Raw genomic sequence first — 18,742 nt, forward strand, 5'->3', positions numbered from 1 at the left:
TCTGATTGAGTTTCCAAATGAGGGAAAAGAACAGAATCCAGTCCTTTTCGTTGTTTACCAACTTGTGTAAATAGGGAATGAAACACCTGGGACATGCTGTTATAGGAAAATAAACAGCAAGGCGTTGGTGTGATGCAGCCTTATGTTAAGCAGAGTTACTCTCACCAGCCCAAAGTTCATTATTTTAGTATAACAGCACGTCCTGAAGTGTTTTATTCCTCTTATGCTATAGCGATTTCTCAGCACTACCCGTTTTATCAATTAAAGGACACTAGACTTTTTATCCCTTCTCAGTCACATTTACATGAAAAAAAAAAAGTTAGTTCCTATTATCAGTTATAAATAGTCATTCACTCACCAGCCTCTATTTTTCTGTCTTTTAATGAATAAGATTTTAAAAAATGCAGCTTGTCATGTTAGTATCAAATCACAAATTCCTCCATCCTGAAAACTCTTAAAGTTACAGCTATACCTCTGACTGTTACGGAGCGCTGACGCTGGAGATTCCTTCCATATACGTTACATAAGAAAATGTCTCCTCACAGAAAACTTCACCATATTATATTTTCCTTGTCCTTGTGTTAGCTGTTACTGTGTTAATGTATTAGAACGAGTGAATTAATATAAACATTGCAGCCAGAACTGTTGTCAGAGCTGCTGGTATTAATTCCATTATATTAATCAACACCCTCTGACCAGTCTACAGCGTTTTATATTGTGAAATTTTATAAGGCAGGAAAGTTTATCCATAAACACAGTGAGTGTTTTATATACAGTATATATAAAAGAGCAACAGCATGTAATAGTTAAACCTACAGGACAGGTGAAGATTAAAAAATAATACCCCTTAGATATGGTCATTTTTGTGACATTTTCGTGAAGGAATATTTTGAGGAGAGATTAGACCAAATCTCTACTATGTGGTGAAACCTATAGTGACTTATCCTTTTGATAATTCTATGATTCACGTCTGACACGTTTGACACCTACAATAAAATTTGGAGTCCATCTCTATTCGAATAATTCTGTGAATATGTTGTGAAACATTTATAGTCAAGTCAACTGCATAGAACATGTGGGGTTTTCAGATTTTGACTCATCAAATATAGTAAGTCTGTTATGTGTAAGCACTTCTCTGGTGCCACAAAAAAGGAAAAAACAAAGATAAGCCAAGTTGATAATAAGGAGCACTTAATTCAAACTGGGTTCGGTATAAAAGAACCTCCAGTAGTCACCTTGAGTCAAGATGAAGAGATGCTCAAGATGCAGAAGAGCAGGGTTGCTGGTAAGAGATGAGCCCTTGTTCAGAAGTAACGGTTTGTGTTTTGGTGCTTGGAGCTGTACTGAACTTGTGAATATGTTTTCTTTTTTTTGTTGACAGTGCTTTGCCTCATTTGTGTACTACTGACCTTTAAGTCAGGCCTGAGCAATCAGAATAATTCCTGTCTTCTGCAGTTGCACAGAAGAGCACATAATGTAATCAAACCTCATGTGGATGTGAGTTCTTAACAGTTTTCAAAAATATTTCTATTGTATTGTGCAAAATTATGTATGAGATTATCATGTGTAAATAACTATCGACACTGCCAGTCAAACATTTTTGGTTCAGCAAATTAGTTCAAGTTAAATACTAAATTATTCTCACTAGAATCTGAGAGTGGATGATGAAGAAATCCGTAAATACAAACATTTAGGTACTTGAAGGAACACTTGTTTAAATTTTTCCTTATTTCACTGCCCATAGTGGAGAAACTGTGATAAAATGTAAAAACTTTTGACTGGCAGTGTATGTATGTATTATTATTATTATGCTATTATTGTATATGTATACTATTAATCAATTGGCATTATGTGCAATTTCTTTTAGATGCTCCCAATGAATTGTCATAACCTGACCGTAAATGAGGTAAGTCTCATTTGGTATTTTAACATATTCTATTCTAACATTGAATATGAAATCATTTTTAATGTTTAGATTAACATTAATCATATGGTGTTAACATTATAGTGAAGTTTGAAAGAGTCTTTAGGTGTATTGTGTATTCAGTTTGGTTTTCTGTGTGTTTTTTTTTTTAAAGATTCCGTTTTCGAACAGGACTACATGCATTTTAAAATGGATGAAATTAATTGATAAAACTTCTGAGGAATCTGGTGAATTAGATCAGTTAAAAGATATATCAAAGCTCCTAAAGGACAGTATGGTAAGGCTAAATCAGTTCATTCTTCTGTAGTTTACTGGAGTTGGTGGTTTAATGACAAGCACTAAAGCAGTTTTCTTTTCATTTGCAGTTCACTTCCAGATGTCCCGATAAACAACATATCACCTGCAACTCAAAAAAACTCTGTTTGAACAAGTTCCTGAGATGTTGGTGTGGATTTATAGAATTGTCACCTTCTTGATTGTGGACATGATCTGCCTGGTTTTTACTGCAAATTATCTGGACCAGTGTCTTCCTCACCCTGCTCTTGTGACCTTGGCTTTAAAACCTGATTCAGATGATGAAGGGTCTTGAAGCTGTTGGCTGAGTTGTTGGGTGTTACTGCAGTGAAAATCCTAAACTGTGCAGGACTGTAGGTTACTGGGATTAGGGACTACTAATTAAGGCCTTTATTTATTCCTTATTTTATACTTTGTGATATAAACATGAATTTTAACTTGTATACCTTGGCTTCTTTTGATTAATAAGTGTAAAACCTATTTTTGTTTGTTTTGTTTTACACATTTCTTTCACTGTTTATTTTATTTTTATATTAGCCATTGTATTGATTTGTTATTTTATTTTTAAGAAATAAACTTACATATAAAATGTGTTATATATGTTGTTTCCATATACATATAGAACAACATATAAAACAACATATTAAATATGTTGTTCCCAGCACTTTTTTCCTCACCAAATACTTTAAACCCTCTAATGAAAAAATAAAACAAACTTAAAATAACTTTTTTAGCAAGTCTCTTTACGAAACATCCTACTGATGCTAGGCAGTAGGAACTGACTTTGCGGAACTGAAGCGCAACCCGGAACCTTTTGAGTGTAACTCCCCACATCAACACCGCTCGTTTGGACAGTGGAGCTGTGGAGCGGTGTGATATTTTGGACATGTTTTTTAATTGAATGTGTTGTAGATATTGAAAGTCAGGGTTAGACGTAGACATACAGAATGTCCGTGGTGGGGAAAAAGGGAAGCGCGATATTCTCTGGATTTCGAGCACTCGGGCTTTACTCTAACCATCTTCCACACGTGGTCCGTTTCCACAAGAAACACCGGGAGTTTTATGTGGTGACAGCTGTTGGCCAGTGTTTCCACACCTACAATGTAAGTCAACAAAATAACAACACCAAAAAAAAATTAAATATTAAAAAAAAGTAAAATATTCAGTATTGAAATATTGCTTGTGTCTAAATGATAAAATCTAAACTATATTTAACGTTGCAGTGGGACTCCTGACAGGCTTTACCTATTAGTTGCAACCAGAAACGTTTATTGTATTAAGAAATATATAACATCTGTGTATCTGAATATAAAGATAGAGCTATAGAGCTGGAATATAAAGTCCTGTTTTGCTCACGTGACGTGTTCCACACGGAATGTTTAAGCGGTGCGCGGTGCGCGCGCACTCTGTGTCTACGCTTTACACACAGGAAGAAATGGGGTCTTTGTAAACACTATTTTCTACGTTTTATAAGTGACTTTGAATTATTTTTTTGAATAATTTTGAATTCTTTATACGTAAATCTTTTGGAACAAGCTAAAAACAATAAAAGCACTGAAAACGTCATTTTTTAAAAGAACTGAAATTTCTGTAAGACCTTTAGTCTGGCAGCATTAATGTTGTAAACACTGTGACTATGATTAATGCCTCTTGAACTCAATACCTCTATGAATCATGTCCTTGTGTGTATCCTGATTCTGAACCTGTTACAGAATTGGAATTATTACTACCAGTCCCTCAGAGAAAGTGTTTTTTTAAAAAAAAAAAAATGTAGCCCTAAACATGGAAGAAACTCAAAGGAAATGCCAAATGATTAACTGTGGAACCCTGGTAAACCTCAGACAGGATATAGCCAGCATCATCTCAACACGATGGTGTTAGATTGCAGATTTCTCACTCTGGAGATTCCCCTGGAACTTTACCACAATAATCAGCAATGTGTCACTTTATGGAAGATGTTTGCTTTATTTCCAATACTACGTTCATGACTATCGGAGATTATATTGGGTCCCGAATGAAGGAGTTTGGTGTGAATTAGACAGACTGAGATTAGATGCTGATTCGTGTCAGAATTGTAGCGCTCAGCAGCTGGGAGCTTACACTGTTCAGATAACATCCTTATAAATAGATAATAGATAAATAATAAGATACAAAAAAAGTATAAAATAAAATACAAGCGCAATGCCAGCCCTGAGTGCTTATTCAAAGGCACAAGAGAACAGAAAGGTTTTTAACCTTGACATAACCTTAACCAAAAAAATTTGGGATGGATATTAGGGCTTCTGGAGGATGATTCCAGTTATGCGTAGCATGGATAGTAGTAGTATGGGTGTTTGTATTCTTTCAATGTGTCAGGTAATATGGCATTTGGTCCTAGGTTATTGAGTCACCAGATTTATACCATAATATCCCCTTTTTGTGTGTTTTTTCTAGCCCGCAGGTTTTCAAAGTGGGGTCTGGGGATCCCCAGGTGTCCATTAAGCATAGCCATGGGTCCAGGATTTTTTTTACAGTGGAATTTACAACCCACCATTATCAAAGTTAATATATCTATTATTAAGTACTTTTAGTTATTAGCCAGTTTGTTTGATTGGCCACTTGAATTTAATGGGTTTAATTCAAACTCGAAAACAAGTCAGCCTATGAATAATGTCAGCGTAGACCTAATATATTCAACATGTTCGTGGACCCCCTGCTCTGGATTGTTATAGTGTGTTATTTTGGCCAGATTATGCTGAAAAGAACCCGAGGAGGAGAGCTTTGGATTAACCTGGAAGATGATTTAATAGTTTCTCCAGTTAATATGGGTTGAACATACTGTTTCCGCTGAAAGGTTAATGAAAGGTGTAATTATGGCAGCCAGCAAAAATTAAGACGGCTTTTTCATGGGTGTTTAACAGTGTGCACAATGACAAAGTCAGTCATTATCAAGCAAACTAGCATAAATCTAAACGGTTGATTACAATAATCTCCATCTGGGGAGCTTGCCTTTAAAGCTGAAGTGTGTTACTGAGTCAGGGGGAAGGAGAAAATACTGTAAAACATGTCAAACATTTGGACATTAAAAAAATTCAACATTTAAAAAAAAAAAAAAACTTTGAATATCCTGTGGAGTAGTGTTAAATCTATTATTTAAAAATGGTAAGAATATGGCACTCTGCCTAGTGGAGGTTGTCCATCAAAGTGACTGGGTAAAGAGAAAAAAAAAATTGCTTTCATGATTTTTATTTGTAAATAGATTTGGTAGTTTTTCCCACTTCTATACTATGGGTTATTCTGTCTATAGTTATGATATATAACATTTCAATGAAGTCCGTTTCAGTTCCAGGTCATAGAATGACAAAATGAGGACAAGGTCAAAGGGGGTGAATACTTTTGCAAGACACTGTACGGATCTGAAGGCATATTGTTTTCAAAACTTGTTGTAATGATGTTTTTGATTTTCAAATGTAATGCAAGCCATGTGATTTGTACTTAATATTACGCTCAAATAAAGGTTTAAAGTAGATGAAACTTGCAAATTTTGCTTATCCCACATCCTTACAATTCACATTTTTTTAACTGTTTCCCAAGTAAACTCACTCAAACGCAAAAAATGAAATCTATTGAGTTGGTTTTTTTATGCACCTGGTTATGTCTGGAATCTGAGTTGTGCATCAGAACAAATCTGATCCTGTTCTTAACACTTTCTGCAGGTGAAGAAACTTGGAATTGTCGCTGTCAGTAAGTAATGCACAAATATTTTAGTACCAATATTACATTAAGTTGTTTTATACTTTTTATTTGTCTGTTTTTAAATTAAAAAAACATCTTTTGTTCTGATTTGTTGTCCAGGTAATGCCCTTCCTGAAGACATCGCCTATCTCGCTGCTGACCGAATGCTCGTGTACGCTGCACATGGCAAAGTCATTTCAGCTTTTGCAAAGAACACTGAGGTAAAATTCATACTGCACAGAGATCACTCACCAGCCACTTTAATAGGAACACCTGTACACCTGCAATTATACAATCAGCCAATCCTGTGGCAGTAGTTCAGTGCATAAAATCATAGTGCATAAAATACAGGACATATGCTTAATTTAATGTTCACATAAAACATCAGAATGAGGAAAAAAGTGATCTCAGTGACTTTTACAATGGGAGTTCCACGCAAAAGAGTCTCTAGAGTTTACACAGAATGGTGCGAACGACGAAAAACATCCTGTGAGCGGAAGTTCTGTGGGCAGAACAGACAGGTTTGAGTTGACAGGAAGGCTACAGTAACTCAAATAACTACTCTTTACAACCATGGTGAGCAGAAAAGCATCTCAGAATGCACGACCTTGAGGTAGATGGGCTACGTCAGCAGAAGACCACATCAGGTTCCACTCCTGTCAGCCAAGAACAGGAAGCTGAGGCTACAGTGGGCAGATTGGAAGATTGGAAAAACATTTATTTTGTCTTTTTATTTTCAGAAGGTGTTTAGATGCTTCTCTGGCAGATTATTTTCCAGGTCATGTCTTTAATTTTAATGCCTTAAGTAAGAAATAAAACATTCGCTATGATATATAAAGATTTCTAATGGATTCCTCTTTTAAAAAGTGGTCACGTGTGCACACTAGACATATCGTAGATGTATCATAAACTTTGTTTTTAGATTTTCTTATCATCACGCTGCACCTCACACCCCCAATACCAGTCTGCTTAACTGTGTTTCAGGTTGTTCACACTTATGAAGGCCACCAAGCTGATGTCCACCTACTGCTTCCATTTGGAGACCATTTGATATCCGTGGACAAGGAAAATGCCGTCATTATCTGGGATGTGGAGTCAGAAGGTCTTTATAGATTGTTTCCTGATTATACCAATTTAGTGAAATTCAAAAATCACAGTAATTCCACTGAGCCTCAAATGTCACTGTGCTGATTTGTATATATTTTTTTTAAACCCTCAACTATGTTTTTTTTTCTTTTTCAGATGTATACTTGCAGATTTCATTTGACAAATCCACTTTTGAAGTTCGAGCTGTTATGCACCCGAGCACCTACCTGAATAAAATCCTGTTTGGAAGCAGTCAAGGGAGTCTTCAGTTATGGAACGTCAAATCAAAGTATGAAGTTTTTTAAATATAAGAGCAACCAAACACCTCATTTAACCCCTTAAGTGTTCAACATATTGTTCATCTTAAAGCATATTCCGTATAGAAGTAGCTACATAAGGAATTGAACACACTGAGGCATGCTGTTTTAGGAAAATAAGGCGCAAGGGTTATTTTCCTATAACAGTACATCCCAAAGTGTTTCATCTCTTGAAGTTAATGAAACAAAAACAACTTGGCAAGCTTGTCATGTTACCAAGAAATCACAAAACATAAAATGTCCTCTGTCTTGAAGACTTTCCTGTGGAGGAAAACTTACTGTTACAAAGCACTGACACTGGAGACTCCTTCCAACAATCTGACCAGTCAGATTCGAGAATTGTTTTCGAGCTGTGTTATAATATAAATTATTCAGTCCCTGCAGGTCCTAGGTGTTTAAGGGGTTAAAAGAAACAACGCAGATGATCATTGATTGTATTTAGAGTGGAAGACTATTCTATTCTGATGTTGCATGTGTACTTTTAACACAACTGCACCTTTTCCCTCAGCAAACTTTTGTTCACTTTTCCCGGTTGGGGATCGGCTGTGACCGTTCTTCAGCAGGTCAGTGTAGTTTCTCTAATTTAAAATCTCTTAATTTTGACCTTTTTATGGATTATTGTTTAATCCAGTTTTCCTGATGGCTTTATTTCTAGACTCCAGCAGTGGATGTGGTTGGTGTGGGCTTGGCTTCAGGACAGATCATCATCCACAACATCAAATTTAACGAAACTCTGATGAAGTTTCAGCAAGATTGGGGTCCAATCACCGCCTTGTCCTTTAGAACAGGTCATTTTGCCATTTCACACTCTCATATGTAAGGAATAAACCACAAGGGGGGCATGCTGTTATAGGAGAATAATCAACAACTTTACAATGAATCACAGTTATGATTGAATATTTTTTTTTATAACAGCATGTCCCAAAGTGTTTCATTCCTCTTACACCACAGCAATTCGCCACCGATTTCCATTTTTATGTAGTAAAGAATAACACTTCATACATTTTTTTTATTTATAGTTACATTTAATGTTGAGGGAGATTTGCAAAACAAGTTAGTTCCTACTATCACTTACATTATAGCAGCTAAACCACCAGCCTCTCTTTTCTTCTCTCTTAATTAGACAGAAAAACACAGCTCGTCATATTACCAAGAACCTGAAAGACTTTCTCATATCAGAAAAGTTACAGCATCACCTCTGCCTGTTACAAAGCGCTGACACTGGAGACTCCTTCCTTAAATAAACATTAAATAAAGATCTCCTTACAATAAATGTCACCATATCAATGATTACACACTTTTTTTAAAAATATGTTTACATGGAGCGTCTGCCATAGAAATCCATGAGAATTAGCTGTTGCTATAGAAACAAGAATATATTAGAAACAAAATGTATTAGAACAAGTGTTTTTGTGGTGCAGCCTGGCCAATCAGAATTGAGAGTACAAGACACTGTGGTATAATGATTTTTTTTTTTTTTTTTAATATGGTGTAAAAAAAAAAATAATATTCCACATTTATTTCATCCATGTAGATGGGCATTCAGTGATGGCTGCTGGGAGCCCTGTTGGACACATAGGATTATGGGATTTGGAAGAGAAGAAGCTGATTGGTCAGATGAGAGACGCACACACCACGGCGATAGCTGGCCTCAGCTTCCTGCACGGTGAACCCCTGCTCCTCACTAACGGAGCTGATAACGCCATCCGGGTTTGTCTTTAGCACTTTTTCCTCAGTGAAGTTTGATCATTCCTGATGACCAAGAATATTTTTTTGTATTGTGGTCATTTTATTTGCCATGTCGTTATCGATCACATACAATAATAAAAAAAAAAAAAAATCAGAAAAGTTCATAGCGTTTTAATGATGAGTAAAATCTCCTTAATACCAGTTTATGCAGTGGCCCCTGATATTTCTGTTGTTTTGTAGGTTTGGATTTTTGACGTAGCAGGAGGCGAAGGACGTCTGCTGAGATTTCGGATGGGTCACAGTGCCCCGCCCACCAAGATCAAACACTACGACCAGAGCGGACAACACATCCTCAGTGCCAGTATGGCCTTTTTGCCACTTATTTGTTCAATTATTTGCTCTGTTAAGGTGTATAAACCAAAGAAAATCTAATTTTATTACACTCATAAAATAACATGATCTGTGTCTATTGTTTTTCCAGGCCAAGATGGCTCATTGCAGTCTTTTTCTACCGTTCATGAAAGGTTCAACAAGAGTCTGGGGCATGGTAAGACTTTTGTTGCTAAGCGATTGCATGGAATAAAGAATTCCCACTACCTCAGCCATAAAAGCATATTATTTATTTTAATCCTAAGGGACCTAGTTAAATGTATATATCAACTTATAAAAGTCTTAAAGGCTTATTCTTTAGTAATTACTATAAGTGAATTATTGAGTCACTACAGTGAAAGATGTAAGTCAGGACCCATTAAGAGCTCATGGGATATAAAGGGAAATTCTGGTATAAAAGTAGTGCTCCCTGTCATTTAGTGCTAATCCATAAAGTGGATAATATTTTAGCTAATGTCAGTCTCATTCCTAAATTACCTTCTCGGTAGATACCTCGGTCAGATTATAACCAAGTAGGACAACTAGTTAATGTCCACTAATAAATGCGTGTCTTTACCCATGTAATTACAGGTACTGTAAGATGGCTAGTAAAGTCATCAATGCAAAGGTAGATAATCATGTCACATTGCTAGCTAACATTAAGGTAGCTACTTGTAGTGTTACGAACTTCAGTTATTTAGCTTAATGTAATTTTGCAAGACCTACACTTGCTCTCTGCTTGCTTCCCGTTTCTCTTCTCGCTGATGCAGTTCTGCTGCTGTATATTCTGTCTTGAGGATGTATGGTTGGACAATGCTGTATAACAGTAACTCAAAAGATATCTTCATCCGTTGAGTCATTTCTGTGGCCTGAGTAATCCATTCTCTCCATCGCAATAATGTTCTTACACAGCAAAATGATAGCTAGCTGGCTGCGGCTAACAAGCAATCTCGCTTCCCTGAATATAACCATATCTAGTGAGCACCGCCCCCAATTCCCCCCTTCTCCCAACCCTATTACCTCTGGCCCCCCCAAAAAAAAAATATATCCACCATAACTGTTGTAGTTTTTCAAATTTTGCTTCCACCTCTAAGATACGTAATCAGGAGGGGGTTTCCCCAGTATTCAAACGGGGAAATCTCGCTATGTCATCGCTGTAAGACCGTGAGCAGGCATGTTTACAACAGCTGTAATCGTTGGTTGCATTTTAGATTTTGGCCAGAGTGTCCCTTTAAGCTGTTAAATACTATATATTCATGGTTAATCATAGTCCATTTATATTTCTGTTTAATGTTGTGGAATGCCCAGAAAACAAGTTAGTTCCTGTTCTTGTTTACGGTGTAGCAGCTATAAACAGGTCCTCCACCAGTCTCTATTTTTTTCTTTCTCAAGAAATTAATAAGAAAGCTCATCTTTTCACTGAGAAGCTGAAACATGCAAACACCTCCGTCCTGAAGACTTTCCCATGGCAGAAATCTTCACCATATCAATGATTATACCTGTTCATATGTTAAATAACAGCAAGTTTTTAATCCATTTATTATTATTAAAGGCGTAGTTTACGTGGAGCGTCCAACATACAAGTCCCTGCGTGAGCTGTTACTATAGAAAAGATAACGTATTAAAACGAGTGCATTAATCTAAACCTGCAATTTGCCTTCTAGCTGGAAATAATGTCATAGCTGCTGTTATAGAAAATTAATCACCACCTTCTGTCCAATCAGATTTGAGAATTAAACAGCGCTGTGGTATAAAACAGATTTATCCAACACTAGAACAATACAGTCTAAAGTAGTTCCGGTTATTTCAGTTTTCCTACAGAATCAGGCTCACATGAATATGATGGTAACAACCCCAACCACAACCATGCTTTCTTCCATCTAAAAAAGTAAAAAAAAGTCTTTCAGTCCAGGCTCTGAAAGAATGAATTATACAGATTTACAAATACTGTTCGATCGAGAAATTCATGAAAGCATTCGACAAAATCACGTTTCATAGAAATGGTTTTGTTTTGAGTAAATGGGGTTTTCGTTTTTTTTTTCTTTTACTAAGTACAGTGCAACGAGAAGAAACTTTTGTCTGTATTGTTCTCACATATGCTACAGATGCAAAGAAATTTGAAAAATCGCTGAACATTTGCACCATTTACTGCATTTTGAATTGTTTTTCCCACCCAGGGTCTTTTACCAAAAAGAAAGCCAAAAAGAAGGGGGTGATGTACAACACGGCGAAACTTCCACCCATCACCACTTTTGCATCAGGTATGCATTTCATCATATGTAACTAATATTTCTTTAGTACTTTCTTCCTCATATCACATACTTAAGCATAGCACACTGTCTTTACATGAAAGAGAAGGAAGAGAGAAAAACTCACTTATAGTTTTGGTTAGATTGTTGAAGATTACTGTGTTACTGTAAACGCTTGATTCTTATCTTGCAAGTTATTATAAAGCACATTCATAAAGCTTTGCGGAGTTTTGTGAAGTCATTTGAGAAGTTCATTAACTGTGACCTCTCCAGATAAGAGGATGGAATTGCATGGGAATGAAAGTAACCATGTACTTAAGTTAAAGTAATAAATTTGCTACTTTCAAATGTACTCAAGTAATAAAATGTAAAACATAAATGTTTTTCCACTGATGAAATTATATGAAATGTAACTATTACTTATCTTAAAATGTTACAATGAGATGTTAAAATGATTTTTGTTTTAAAGCATCTATACCATTTTGCCTGAAAACATCCTAAGTTTGCAATATTTACCATTAGCTAGAATTCGACTTGCTGCCTTGTCAGTTATGTTAGCTACTGGAATCGATGCTAGTCTGACCTGGCATTAGCAAAGAAAACAGGCTAATCAGTAAAATTTACCTCAACATGTTTTTTCAAATTATATATTGTATTGTACCCAGAGGTAGCATATATGGAGAAAAGACCAGCGGGCCGAAAATAGAGCCTTGTGGAACACCAAACTTTAGTATGCATAGAGGAATCACCATTTAAATTTGCAAACTGATAATGATCAGTCAATAAGACCTGAGCCAGGAGAGAGTTGTTCTTTTAACTCCAACGTTTTCTAGTCAATCTAGAAGAATATTTTGATCAATCGTATCAAAAGCTGCATTTATTGTCAAGCAACACAAGCAAGGAGACCCAACCCTGATTAAAGGCCAGTAATAGGTCATTTACCACTTTAACCAGCGCTGTATCAGTACTGTGATGAGGCCTAATGAAATGGAATTGATACTTCTTAGAATGTCTCAAAGCTTGAAAAACTAATAACCTGCAAGAAAATAATGAAAATTTTAAAATAGCAGTCTTCAACAGTCAACCCATGAGGATCTTTGTCTGTTTTATGTAAAACAGTCATACTACATAGTATGACTCTAAAATATGAATGTGTTGGTACCTTTCTTTTAAATGAGTAGTATTTAGTTATGTCCAAGATATTTTATTACTTATCGGTTCTGTGTGTATAGAAACAGCACGTCAGGGTGACTGGGACGGCATCGTGGCTTGCCACCAGGGTTTTGTCCTGACCACAACTTGGAATTATCGGAAAGGCTCTATGGGGGCTCACAGGCTGGAACCGGAGCATTTCAACAAGAACCGCGCTCTCAACATTCATGCCACGGTCTGTGCGTGTGTGGGTGTGTGTGGGTGGCAGGATTCATTGTTCAATGTAAAGTATGATTTAGTTTCTTAGTTTCAAAATCTTGCCTCTACAGGCTGTAGATGTCACTTCCTGTGGGAACTTTGCTGTGATTGCGCTGTCTTCAGGACACATAGACGTCTATAACATGCAGTCGGGGCTCCACAGAGGACAGTATGGACAAGACCGAGGTCAGCTCATGTGTGACATTACGCACTTCATGTCACACTGAATTGCTCTTACTCCTATAGACAACTCATGTTATGTGTGATGTATTTGTAGCGCATTCGGGGCCAGTTAGAGGTGTCTCAGTCGATGCGCTGAACCAGCTGATGGTCAGCGCCGGAGCCGATTGTCTGCTGAAGGTGTGGAAGTTCAAATCGAAAGAACTGTTAAACACACACACACTGCAAGCAGCGCCTGCTTCCACACTCTTACACAGAGACAGGTGAGAGCAGGCAACTTAAGACTGTCGAGGTAGAAGTCTGAATTTGAATAGGTGCACACTATTTTAATCTTCTGCCAAATATATCGATCATTTGTAGGTTCTAGATGGACCTGTTACTCACTCATCTTTCATTTGTCCAAAAAAAAAAAAAAAAAAACTGGGAAAAAAGCTTTTTGATTAGAAGCAGCTCGTTGGATATCCCCACATATTTCTCTCTTAATGGCAATTTTCCTCAGTGGGATGCTTGCCATTGCTCTTGATGACTTCACGATCAGTATCTTCGACATGGAGATGAAGCGGATTGTACGTCACTTCTCTGGCCAGCGTGGGCAGGTTAATGATGTGGTGAGGGTTTTTTTTTTCTCTTTCAAAAGGTCATGGCATTTCTGCACACATTGAGATTGCACATGCGTTTTTGTTCTAATCATAACAGTTTTCCATGTTTTTCCTATCTTTTTTTTTTTTTTTTTATGTACATGTATAGACTTTCAGCCCGGATGGACGATGGTTGATAACAGCCTCCATGGACTGTACCATCAGGACGTGGGACCTTCCATCTGGCAGGTAAGATTTCAGCAGCATTTTCTCAGGCAATGTCCTGGCAGACCATGACGTCATCTCTAGAACGGACTCCTCTGAAGGAGGGGAAGACCAGGCTTTTACTTAGTTTCACTTTCTGAATGATTTACTCTGCCTGATTTTACACGATGACCTTTTTGTTAAGTCATCCAGCTCACTTCTTAATGAACAGTGAAATCATCTCTAGAGATAACATTTATCTTGTTTAGCTTCAAATAATGATGCTTTAAGTATGATGGTTTATCATTGTGCCTGTGGCCTTGTGGTTAGCACATTTTCCCCGCGCTTTCTCTCTCTCACTCTCATCTCACTCTTACTCTCTGTGTCACTGATGCAGTTTGGTCGACTGTTTCCTGGTAGACACGGCAGCCGTGAGCGTCAGCTTCTCTCCTACGGGGAACGTCCTCGCCTCTGCCCATGTGGACAGTCTGGGTATTTACCTGTGGTAAGAAATCTCAGTTTAGATCTTCATTGTAGCTGAGTGTTTCGCAAGGGTCCAAGAATAGCTGCTTCTTCTCCTTCTTCTAGCTATACACAGGACAATAAAAACTATGTATACAAGTTATATAGAGGAATGACAATAAAACTCACTTGACTTTTTCTTCTTCTTCTTCTTCTTCTTCTTCTTTTTCAACTTCTGCTTCTTCTTCTTCTTCTCCTATTTCTTCTTTTTCCTATTTTTCTTCTTTTTCCTTTTCTTTTTCCTCCTCTTCTATATTTCTATATTTCTATATTGTTGCTTATCATATGGGCATTAAATTCATATGATGCATCTCTGGAACATGGAAAACGTTGCAAATGAATTTTCTTGTTTTGTTTTTTTTCCAAAAAATCCCCTTTTTCTAACCAATTCATGTTGTTTTTTTTTGAAAATCCCCTTTTTCTAACCAATTCATGTTGTTTTTTTTTTTTTTTGTTTTTTTTTTTCCTTGTGATTATCTTGATTTTGGTTTTAACATTATCGGTACATCCCTGACACGAAATAATCCTAAATTATGACACAGTATGACAGCAGCATGCGGGGTAATCTGTGTGGGCTGGGTTTCTCTGACTCAACAGGATAAAACTCGTGTCATGGTTTGTCTAATTATGACTAAATAAGAAATCTGTGTACATAATTTAAGTCTGATGCTTTGAATCAGACTCTAAAAATAGAATGCTTTTTGTTTATATATACACCATAATATATATATATATATATATATATATATATATATATATATATATATAATATGTTGTGAATGTATGTATTTACATGCACACACACACACATAGATAGATAGATAGATAGATAGATGTAAATACATACATATATAGTGGATATAAAGAGTCTACACACCCATGTTAAAATGGCAGGTTTTTTGGAGGTAAAAAAAAAATGATTGATTTTATTACACCATTCAGTCTTTTTGGATAAGAGGCTGTCAGTGTGACTTAGATTCTAAATCTAAATTGTATTTGTATTTGTCAGGGCATCTCCTGTGCACAGCTCGGTTCAGGTCATTCCACAGGTTTTATTTGGATTCAGGTCTGGGCTTTGGCTAGGCCATTCAAAAACATTGATCTTCTTTTGGTTAAGCCATTCCTTTGTTGATTTGGATGTATGTTTTGGGTCATTGTCATGCTGAAAGGTGAAATTCCTTTTTATCTTCAGCTTACTAGCAGACACCTGAAGGTTTTACACTAAAATCGACTGGTATTTGAAGCTATTCATGATTCCCTCCACCTTGAAAAAAGCTCCAGTTCTAGCCAAAGAAAAGCAGCTCTAAAGCATGATGCTGCCACCACCATGCTTCACTGTGTGTATGGTGTTCCTTTGGTGATGTGCTTTTTTTAATTTTTTTTTTTTTTTTGCACCAAACATCTCATCAGCACATTTTGCCACATGGTTTGGGGTGATTTAGTTGGGCTTGGATGTTTTTTGTGAGAAAGGGCTTCTGTCTAACCTCCCTACCGCGTAGCCTAGAGATGTGAAGAATATGAGAGATTATTGTTATTGTAACTTTTTTTTTTTTCCTTTTTCTTATCTTTCCCTAAAATGTTTGATTGTTTTTCACTTAATTTTTATATGTTGTAGTTTCACATTGAGGGTGGAGAAAGTTCTGACATGATTTATCTTGGTTTCTTTTTTTACATCACAAAACCCTCCATTTTAACAGGGCTGTGTAGACTTTTTATATCCGTTATACATGCTCACCAGCCACTTTAATAAGAACACCTGTACCCCGCTTGTCCATGCAATTATCCAATCAGCCAAACTCAAATTACTACTCTTTACAAGCGTGGTGAGCAGAAAAGCATCTCGGAACACACAACAGAATTTGTATATAGCATACAAAAATTTCGGATTAACTGTGACAGACATCACTGAGGCAAATTCAATCTCCATGTTTACAACATGACAGACTACTGTTAATGATAAGCTAGATAGCTTACTTGTGTATTGATGCACTACAGCCAATTAAATTTAAACACTTAATCATATTAATAACGTGACCATAGTTGCTGCTGTTGCTGTTAAATAGTAAACTAAACAATCTATAAAAGTAAACATTTAAGGGCCCGGCATGGATACCTGAGGATCACCTTAAGGCTGTGCTAATGTGTGCATTTTAATATCTTTGAAAGACTTAGGGTTGTAAGATTTCTGGTTCTCTCTAAATGATCTTTAAACCTCAGCAACTTTGTGTTCCAGGTCCAACACCACACTGTGTAGTTTGGTGTCATTGCGCCCTCTACCTGCAGACTATGAACCTACAGTGGTCATGTTGCCTGGCACCTGCCCAAGCAAAGGTGAGTGTTTTCTCTGTATCTGCACACAACAGAGAAACTTCCGCATTATCATTACACATGCTGAGATCAAACTCGTGGCTTGCATGAACAGATGACGAAGAGGAGGTCTTGGAACCAGAGAGCTCGGAAATGGACGAGTACGTGTCTCCTGCACAGCTGGATGAACAGCTTGTCACTCTCTCTTTGCTGCCGGATTCACGCTGGAAGAATCTTCTCAATCTGGACATTATTAAGGTGTGTGCACTGGAAAAAATTCTTCTCCTGATTGTCTTGATTTTTTTTTGTCACAATTAACACACACTTTTGCTGCCACAGAAAAGAAACAAGCCAAAAGAACCCCCTAAAGTGCCCAAAGCAGCCCCCTTTTTCATCCCCACTGTTCCTGGACTCGTACCTCAGTTCGCACTTCCTGATACGTCATCGGAAGAACAGGTGACCACACAACTACTGCACTCTTAAAATGCCCGGATCATCACTTTCCTTACCACTTACCTTTGAAAAAGGTGTTATTCAGTTATTAGGCTGTTGAAAATCGAATTGTTTTGAAGGTGTTTATTCATTTTAATATTAATACACTCGTTCTAAGTAACAGCTAATTCACAGGAACTTGTACAGTGGACGCTCTACATAAACTAAGACTAATAATAAACTTCCTAAGCTTTCTGTCAGGAGACATTTATTTAACATTTATGGAAGGAGAGTTTGTTACACTTTGTAACAGTCTGTAGGTGGGAAAGTCTTCAGAACATTTATCTTTCAGATATTGCTGTTTCTTGGTAAGACAAGCTGTGTCTTTTTTGGTCTTATTAACTTTCAGAGAGATAAAGTAGAAGCTGATTAGGGAAAGAGTGTTTATAGCTGTTATAACATTAAATGTAACTGGAAATGGATAAAATATATGACATGTTCTTTAATTTCCAAGTGTAACTGTTGGCAAATTATTCTGGATTAATAGAAATAAAACACTTTGGGACGTGCTGTTATAGGGAAGTAATCAACTTCCCAACACATCCCGCTGTTGATTATTTTCCTATAACATCATGCCTCAAGTGTTATAATCCTTACTCATCACTTATCACCCACCCACTAATCATCGTTCTCTTTCATAGTCCAAGGTGTTCAACATTGGAGTTCTGGCCCAAAAGTCTAATTTCTACCTCCAGCTTGAAGAAGCACTAGACAGCAATCTCTGTAAGGCCAATAACTTCCACTAGGATTCTGCCTTAATTCTGCACACATAACCAACTAAAAAATGTTTCCGAAGTCTTCCTATATCTTGCTAATGGCGTTTTTATTTTGTTTCACCTGTTACAGATGAGGCAGCGGTGAGGTACCTGAAGGAGTTGGGCCCTTCTGCTATTGACACAGAGCTGCGAGGCTTGGCACCGGATATGGGTGGACATGTTAGTGTCATGCAGAGCTTCCTCAGGATGATCAGCAGCATGCTAAGGCTGAAGCAAGACTTCGACCTGGCGCAGGCCTATCTAGCCCTCTTCCTTAAGGTGTGTGTGTTTTTTTTTTTTTTTTTTTTTTTTTTTTTTAAAGCTGCTACACTGTGGATCAGGGAGCATGCTGTTATCCATTTTCTTGCTACTAAACCTGTTTAAATCCTCCGACAATGTAATGTGCTGCTAGCAATGTAGTGATCCCACTCCTTCCATTTTTAATACAAGATCAGTATCAAGTAAAGATGAGTTTTTGTACTTAGCCAGCAGATGGCAGCAGAGTTTAATTAAGCATAATGGTATTTTCTATTGTAACTGATATTATCTACTACTACTTTCTTCTCTATTTTCTACAATTGTATTATTGATAGCTAAATAATCGAACCTGTCAAACCTTTTAAATTACAAAAGGTTTGTTTCTTTTTTTTAA

The 18,742-nt window shown here is 36.9% G+C and overlaps 1 protein-coding gene across 1 annotated transcript in view; it reads left to right on the forward strand.

Annotated features, from left to right (window-relative positions):
• Positions 1 to 3,009: 3,009 nt before the first annotated feature.
• Positions 3,010 to 18,742, forward strand: part of wdr36 (WD repeat domain 36) — a 16,314-nt gene continuing 581 nt past the window's right edge. The window contains exons 1-22 of the mRNA XM_034300971.2: positions 3,010 to 3,321; positions 5,914 to 5,941; positions 6,053 to 6,153; positions 6,917 to 7,034; positions 7,175 to 7,307; positions 7,844 to 7,898; positions 7,991 to 8,123; positions 8,870 to 9,045; positions 9,265 to 9,385; positions 9,506 to 9,571; positions 11,571 to 11,654; positions 12,875 to 13,029; positions 13,124 to 13,238; positions 13,330 to 13,495; positions 13,732 to 13,840; positions 13,980 to 14,059; positions 14,412 to 14,519; positions 16,770 to 16,867; positions 16,959 to 17,101; positions 17,183 to 17,299; positions 17,977 to 18,058; positions 18,182 to 18,369. Of these exons, the coding sequence (XP_034156862.2) occupies positions 3,166 to 3,321; positions 5,914 to 5,941; positions 6,053 to 6,153; positions 6,917 to 7,034; positions 7,175 to 7,307; positions 7,844 to 7,898; positions 7,991 to 8,123; positions 8,870 to 9,045; positions 9,265 to 9,385; positions 9,506 to 9,571; positions 11,571 to 11,654; positions 12,875 to 13,029; positions 13,124 to 13,238; positions 13,330 to 13,495; positions 13,732 to 13,840; positions 13,980 to 14,059; positions 14,412 to 14,519; positions 16,770 to 16,867; positions 16,959 to 17,101; positions 17,183 to 17,299; positions 17,977 to 18,058; positions 18,182 to 18,369 (2,532 nt within the window). The 5' untranslated portion in view covers positions 3,010 to 3,165. The remainder of the gene's footprint in view (positions 3,322 to 5,913; positions 5,942 to 6,052; positions 6,154 to 6,916; positions 7,035 to 7,174; positions 7,308 to 7,843; positions 7,899 to 7,990; positions 8,124 to 8,869; positions 9,046 to 9,264; positions 9,386 to 9,505; positions 9,572 to 11,570; positions 11,655 to 12,874; positions 13,030 to 13,123; positions 13,239 to 13,329; positions 13,496 to 13,731; positions 13,841 to 13,979; positions 14,060 to 14,411; positions 14,520 to 16,769; positions 16,868 to 16,958; positions 17,102 to 17,182; positions 17,300 to 17,976; positions 18,059 to 18,181; positions 18,370 to 18,742) is intronic.

The sequence above is a fragment of the Pangasianodon hypophthalmus genome, chromosome 27, assembly GCF_027358585.1.
Source record: "Pangasianodon hypophthalmus isolate fPanHyp1 chromosome 27, fPanHyp1.pri, whole genome shotgun sequence".
In the NCBI taxonomy this organism is placed as follows: Eukaryota; Metazoa; Chordata; class Actinopteri; order Siluriformes; family Pangasiidae; genus Pangasianodon; species Pangasianodon hypophthalmus.